General features: G+C 60.5%; 1 protein-coding gene across 3 annotated transcripts; it reads right to left on the minus strand.

Annotated features, from left to right (window-relative positions):
- Nucleotides 1–449: 449 nt before the first annotated feature.
- On the minus strand, nucleotides 450–6,323 carry LOC113941009 (max dimerization protein 1-like). Of its 3 annotated transcripts, none has more exons than XM_027632169.1 (6): nucleotides 6,213–6,323; nucleotides 6,019–6,115; nucleotides 2,653–2,682; nucleotides 1,502–1,616; nucleotides 736–895; nucleotides 450–654 (listed from the first exon to the last, which is right to left on the minus strand). In XM_027632169.1, the coding sequence occupies exons 1-6, from the start codon at nucleotides 6,283–6,285 to the stop codon at nucleotides 470–472; spliced, it is 660 nt and encodes a 219-aa protein (XP_027487970.1). In that variant the 5' UTR covers nucleotides 6,286–6,323; the 3' UTR covers nucleotides 450–469. The 3 variants fall into 3 exon arrangements, with proteins under 3 accessions (XP_027487970.1, XP_027487969.1, XP_027487967.1); XM_027632168.1 differs by having other exon boundaries at nucleotides 450–657; XM_027632166.1 differs by having other exon boundaries at nucleotides 450–895.
- Between the last annotated feature and the right edge of the window lie 437 nt (nucleotides 6,324–6,760).

Genomic DNA, 6,760 nt, shown 5'->3' on the forward strand with positions numbered 1-6,760 from the left:
AACCCCCCGACTGAGGCCGATCCCTGTGCCCACCCAAAATGCTCCGTGGGCGGGTTCTCAGCTTGGCTCTGCTCTCTCCCAGGTGGAAATTCCACAAGAGGCCGGTTCTGCCTTCGGATCTGCTCCCAAAAACTCAGCTTTTGGGTCCTGAGCGTCAGGAACACGACGTCGCCGGCCAAATGCGGAGAAGATCGGGAATACCGGGCGGTGACAGCCTGGGAGAGAACCCAGGGAAGGCTCTGGAGGTCGCTGTTACTGCCACGATATTCCCAGGCGCTTCCAAGCGTGGCTGGAATGTAGGGCCTGGATGAGGAGATCCCGGCCGGGGCGAGGAGCCGGCGGGCGCGAGCGGAGCCCCGGGAGCAGCGGGATCGGCGGGACGTGCGGGGGATGCGGGGGGGGGGTCGGTGTGCTGGCCAACGGGATCCCACGGGAACGGCGCCGCTGGAACGGCCGCGGGAAGCGCTTCCTACATCCCGAGGGGAAGCTTCCGGCCGCTCGCCGGCTTCGCCCTGGTCCCGCCGGAGCTGGAATACCCCTCGTCGCTGCCCAGGCTCTGGAGGCTCCCGCGCTCGTCCGAGTCGCTGGGGCTGCTGCTGCTCCAGTCCAGGTCGGCCGGGAGGTCGTCCGTGCTCTCCACATCCACATCCATCTCTTCTGCCGGAGGAATGGGAACGGTTGGAGTCCCAGCAGGGCCGGACCTCCCGCCGGCCGTCCCCCGGAGCGGGGTCTCACCTCGGTCCGAGTCGGAGCGCTCGGAGGACAGGCTGGAGCCGATGCTGTCTATCCTGACCCGCTCCATTCCCAGCTTTTCCAGCTGCCGCTGGAGGTGCCGCTGCTCCCGCTGCAGCTGCTCGATCTGGTGCAGGGCTCGGCGCTCCAGGTCCTCCAGCTTCTGCGGGGGGACACACGGCACCCTGAGCCCCGGGATCCCGGCAGGGCCACCACGGCTCCCGAGGGGCTCCCAGCTGGGCATGTGGAGCTGTATGGATTCCAACTCCCCCCATCGTGCCAGCCCAATCCCAGCCCTCCCACAGATATCCCAGCCCAATCCATCGCTCTCCCAGTTATCCCAGCCCAGTGTCAGCACTCCCCATTATCCCAGCTCAATTCAGCACTCAGTTATCCCAGTCTGATCCCAGTGCTGCCCAATTATCCCAGCCCAATCCCAGAGCTCTCCCAGTTAACCCAGCCCAATCCAGTGCTCCTCCATTATCCCAGTCTGATGCCATTGCTCTCCCAGTCCTCCTAGCCCAATCCCAACCCTCCTCCAGTAATCGCAGCCCAACGCCAGCACTCCCCATTACCCCAGCACAATCCAGTGCTCTCCCAGTTATCCCAGCCTAATCCATCACTCTTCCAGTTAATCCAGCCCACTGTCTCTGCTCCCCCAGTTATCCCAGCCCAATCCCAGCACCCCCCAGCCCCACACCCCGTCCTGGGGGGCTGTTCTCATCTCTGCCCCCCTTCCCGGGGCCGCATCCCGGTTTTCCCGGCTCACCTGGATGTGGAGCCTGGCCCTGGTGAGGAGGCTGAGGGTCGTGTGCCGCCCGGCCGCCGCCCCCAGGGGCACCAGCCCCTTGAGCCTCTCCAGGCACAGCCGGAGCTGGGCACGCCTGGAACGGGAGCAGCAGGATCAGCTTCCCCAGGGAAAACTGAGCTGGGGGGAGCTAAACCCAGCCAGGGGCCTTCCCAGCCTCCAGGGGCTTCCAGAAACTGGGAGAAAACCATGGCCAGGCCAAAGGACACCTTGGAAAAACCTCGTGGATAAACCCTGCGGGCACCCTGGGCTGTCGGGATGATCCCTGGCAAGGAGATGCCAATGACCTTGGAATTCTATCCACTTGTGTTCATTGTCTTCCCAAAAATCTCCACCTCAGGAATGCTGGTTGGTTCCTGCTGAGGGCAAAGCTGCCCAGGCTGACACCCAGCTGTAAATCCCTTGGGAGCACTTTCTTTCCATACTTTTATTAGGAACAGGGTTGTTTTGGATTCAAAGCAACACCAGATCCCTGTGGGAGCACTGACCACGGTCCAGAAATCCTCCCTCTCCATGTAACATCCAGGTTTTCTCCACATTAATATGTAGGACATTAACACCAAAGGGAAACTCTGGCTCCATGAGGAAATAAATCCCTTTATCTGCCGATAACCAGGATGCTCCCAGCACACCCCAGTTTCCCTGTGTCCATTGCTCCAATCCCAACATGTAGGTCAGATCCTTGGGAGTGGGTTGCAACACCCATCTCTGAACCACCTGATCCTGGGCAGCTCCATACTGGGATTTTGCAAGGACCTGCTGGTCTTGTTTGGGATACACTGGGAGTAAACAGGGATTTCCTCACCCAAAGGACCTCGAGATGACAACACAGGCAAAGAAAGTGGGATTTACTCTTGGGATAAATCCCAAACTCCAACTGGCTCAAAGATGAGCCTGGGGAAAGATAATTTTCCTCACTAAGTGGAGTGGGAATTGGCTGAGGAGATGGATATCATTCCCAGCAGTCAAGGACAAGGAATGCTTCAATCCTTGGTGTCCTTTATCCCACCTCTTCCCTTCCACCCTCCATCTCAACCCATCTCAGCTGGAAAACCCCTGGAAAAGCAACAATTCCTCCAAAACCCAGCTCCTGACAAACCTCCAGCACTCACCTATTCTTTTCCATCTCATTGTGTGTCGACCTGGAAAAGAAGGAAGAAGTTATTACTTCCTCTGGCTGATTAGGGATTAACAGCTGAGATTAACATGTAGGAATTAGCAAAGGATCTGCAAACCCGGGGGGCTTCCAGAGCTGCTCCAGAGCCAGGGATGGTGAACACGGTGGGATGCAGATGGGGGAATTGCTGGACAAATGGAAACAAAGGGTCAGGAAAGCTGGAAAATGGGATTTTAATGCAGAGAGGGTCAAGCTTTAGAACTGAGATTGGGATTAACGGTGGTACCAGTGATGGGAAGTTGCTCCATCCTGACTCTGGGCAGAGCCTGGGTGGGATCCCCAAACTGGCTCAGAACACTCCAGGGACCGGGAGCCTCCCAACCCTCGCCGGCATCCAAAGCCCATTCCCGTCTCCAAGTCATCCCTCAAATTCCAGGAAGACATGGAAAAAACCCTTCCCTGTGTCCAACAGGGAGCAGCTCCAGAGGAGATTCTGAACACGCCGCTGACACGTCACATCCACAACAAATCCCCCTGGAGCTCCGAATTTCCACGGAGCTGGGAAAAGATGGAAAACACAAGCTACGAAATTCCTGTTGAAACCTGGGAAAGAAGCCACAGGAGGCCCTGCTGCCCATGTCCCAGGAATGATGCTCGGGGAAGAGCTGATTCCCTGGCCACAGACTCCCTAAAATCTCTGGAGGCCTCAAGAAGCTCCACTTGACCTCAGGAAAAATGTTGTTACATGGCCTGAGAACTTAACGGTGGGAATGAGCCACAGGTTGTTTGGAGAGGGATGTCTGCTGGGATGGCCCCATGGGATCTGGGAGGGCAGGTTAGTCCCAATGCTGAAGGGAAAACAAGGGATGGATTGAAGGGAAAATGAGTTGATGTGCCAAAGGGAAGAAAAAGGGATGCTACTGAAGGGAAAATGAGAGATGTCAAAGGAAAACAAGGGATGGCAGCAAAGGAAAAGGGGGGATCCCACTGAAGGAAAAACTAAAGATGCCACCAACACAGCAGCAGCAGATGTTCTCCAGGGTCTCCTTCACTTTGCCAGCAGCATTTCTTGATGGATCACCCAGCTCCCGAGGCTCTGTTGGCTTCCCAGTGCCATCAGCTCTCAAAAGCCCTCACAGCCCCAAAAATGTTTGAGCCAATAAATCCACGTGTTTCACCCCCAGCCCTTCACCACAGGGCTGTGACAGGCTGCAGCCTTCTGAGCTATTCCCTTGATCCTAACTTATCCAAACACTTCCCAAACACAGTACATACAGGGATGAAGCTCTCATCACCCTCACTAATTACAAACCCATTCTCTCTTCCACCTGAATCTTTCCTGGAATGGTTGTTTTCCCTTTTGCTTTGCATCCACCATCACCAATATTTAGGAAAATATCAAATAATTGATGAATTTTACTTTTGGATAAAATAAACAGGGACAGAGGGGATGGCAGCTTCATCCTGGAGCAGATGGAACATATCCACATGCTCCCTGATCCTTTCCAGAACGATTTCATACCCATGGATTCCCTAATTACAATTTCCACTAATTAAAACTTCAGCTGATCACCAGCTTTCCCTTCGGAATGTGGGGTTTTTTTCCCTGAAAAAACCATAACAGCTTGGTCTGAAGTGAACAAAATCCTCCGAGAGGGAAACCTGGAGCAAGTCCGGGCAGGACAACCCCCCGGATTCACCTGGAGCCTGTTTGAAACAAGAGCCCGAGGCCTCAGCTGCCTCCCACCCCCCTGACAGCCCAGGACACCTGCGTGGGCGGGACAGGGCGCAGGGAGAACCCCGGGAGAACCCCGGGAGAACCCCGGGAACCAGGGCACGTGTGCATCCAGGTGGATTTGTTCCGGCGGCTGCCAAAGGTCGGCGCAGACGGGGCTGCTCCCGACCAGGAAAGAAGTGACAGACGTGGTGCCATCCCCGCCTGGCTCCTCCCTGGCACCGTCCGGCGCCAGTGACGTGTCGGGATGAACCCGCTGCCCCTCGGAGCTTCCCTGGGCTTGGAGGCACAGCCCGGAGCCAGCCCTTCCCAAACCAGCTGATCGTTCCCCCTCCACGGCGATCCGAGGGAATTTTGGGATGTTAAAGTGAAGGAATAAAGCACGAGGGCGACTCCTGTTGCTCCTGGGATGGTGGGATTTGCTCCTAAAACTCAACGTGGGTGAATGGAGCCGATTTCAACTTGTAGGAAAGGTGGTTTAGGACTTTCAGGTTTAGGACTGAAAATCAGCAGGAAATAACAGGGAGGGACGGTGGAGAGGAACAACCAGGGAGGGATAACGGGGAGAAAAAACCAGGCAGGGATAACAGGGAGGAACAACCAGGGAGCAACAATAGGAAGGCTCTGGGTGGATTTCAGGGTGGATAATTAAGGAAGTGACAGGAGGGTCCCCTCCAGCCCTGCCAGGGGCCCTCTGACAGCAGGACCTCACTGGGCCTGGTCCCCTGGTGACAGGAGGGTCCCCCCAGCCCTGTCACACACCCAGTGACAGCGGGGCCTCACCATGCCCCGGTCACCCGGGGACAGGAGGGTCCCGCCCACGGTGTCACACACCCGGTGACAGCAGGACTTTGGTGGCACCAGAGCCACACCCAGCCCTGTCACACAGCTGGTGACAGACAGGCCTCACCAGAGCCTGAGCAAACAGTGACAGGAGGGTCCCCCTGGCCCTGTCACACACCGGGGACAGAGGGACCCACCAGGGACTGAGCACCCCCATGACAGAAGGGTCACCCCAGCCTTGCCCCATGTCTGGTGGCAGCAGGACTTCACAGTACCCCAAACCCACGGTGACAGGGGGTCACCCCAGCCCTGTCACACACCTGGCGACAGTGGGACCCAACCAGAGCCTGGTCACCTGGTGACAGGGGGTCACCCCAGTCCGGCCACAGGCCCTGTGACAGTGGGGCCTCACCGGGCCCAGACACACGGTGACAGGAGCCCCCCAGCCCTGTCACACCCCCGGTGACACCAGGACCATCCTCAAACACCTGGGACAGGAGGGTCTCCCTGACGTGGTCACACTCCCGGTGACAGTGGGGAGACCCCAGAGAGCCCGGTCCCACAGTGACAGGAGCCCTCCCAGACCTGTCACACCCCCGGTGACAGCGGGGCCTCACGGCCCGGTCCCCTGGTGACAGGAGGGTCCTCCCGGCCTTGCCGGGAGCCCCGTGACAGCTGGGCCTCACCGGGGCCTGGAGGGTCACCCCGGCCCTGGCACACCCCCGGTGGCAGCGAGGCCTCACGGGCCCGGTGCCCCGGTGTCAGGAGCCCCCCGACCCTGCCCGGCAGCCCCACAACGAGCCCGGCCCGGTTCCCCCCGCCCCCTCCCGGTGCCGCCGTCACCTGCCGCCGCTGCTGCTCCTGCGGGCCTTGGCGCGGCGCCGCGAGGCCTCCCCGTCCTTGCCGCCGGGCCGCAGCGAGGCGTAACCGTGCTCGGCCTCTGCGGAGACACAACGGCGGCCGCGGGTCAGCGCGGGGCCCGGCCCGGGGGCACCGGGGGCAGCGCGGGGAGGGGAGGGGGTGTGTGTATGGGGTACCTCGCTCCCGCCGCTCTAGGAACTCGGCGGCCTCCAGCAGCATCTGGATGCCGAGGCGGGGGGGGGCGGCCATGGCGGGGCCGGGACGGGCCGGTCCGGCGGCGGGGGGGGCGCGGCGGCCTCTGCCCGCCCCGAGCGGCCGCTCCTCCAGGCCCCGCTCGGGCCCCGCCCCCGACAACGCCTATTGGCCGACGCTAAGGAAGACCCCGCCCATCTCGGTCGCTCATTGGTGGGCGTTAAGGGAGGCCCCGCCCAGCGCCCGCACGAGTGGCGGTGATGGGGCGTGGCGGCGCCCGAGGGCCACGCCCCCCTCCCGCTGTGATTGGGTGAGAGAGCCACGCCCTCGTGCCATTGGTCCGCCCACCCAACGGCCCCGCCCCGCCGCCGCACGCGCTGCCGCCTGACTCACTTCCTGCCGCGCAGCCAATGGCGGGGCCGGACGGGAAGGGGGCGGGGCCTCGGATTCGATGCAGGGGGTCCAACGTGAGACCCGCGGGGACCCCCCGGGACAGGGACAGACCCCGGGACAGGGACAGACCCCGGGACAG

Source organism: Corapipo altera, unplaced genomic scaffold (genome assembly GCF_003945725.1).
Source record: "Corapipo altera isolate COAL_440 unplaced genomic scaffold, ASM394572v1 128015, whole genome shotgun sequence".
Classification (NCBI taxonomy): domain Eukaryota; kingdom Metazoa; phylum Chordata; class Aves; order Passeriformes; family Pipridae; genus Corapipo; species Corapipo altera.

Coding starts and splice junctions, on each gene's coding strand:
- LOC113941009 (XM_027632166.1), bottom strand. CDS start 6,285: ATGGCCGCCCCCCCCCGCCTCGGCATCCAGATGCTGCTGGAGGCCGCC. Junction 6,116..6,212: donor CCTAGAGCGGCGGGAGCGAG/GTACCCCATACA, acceptor GTGTCTCCGCAG/AGGCCGAGCACGGTTACGCC. Junction 2,683..6,018: donor AGGAGCAGCAGCGGCGGCAG/GTGACGGCGGCA, acceptor CTTCTTTTCCAG/GTCGACACACAATGAGATGG.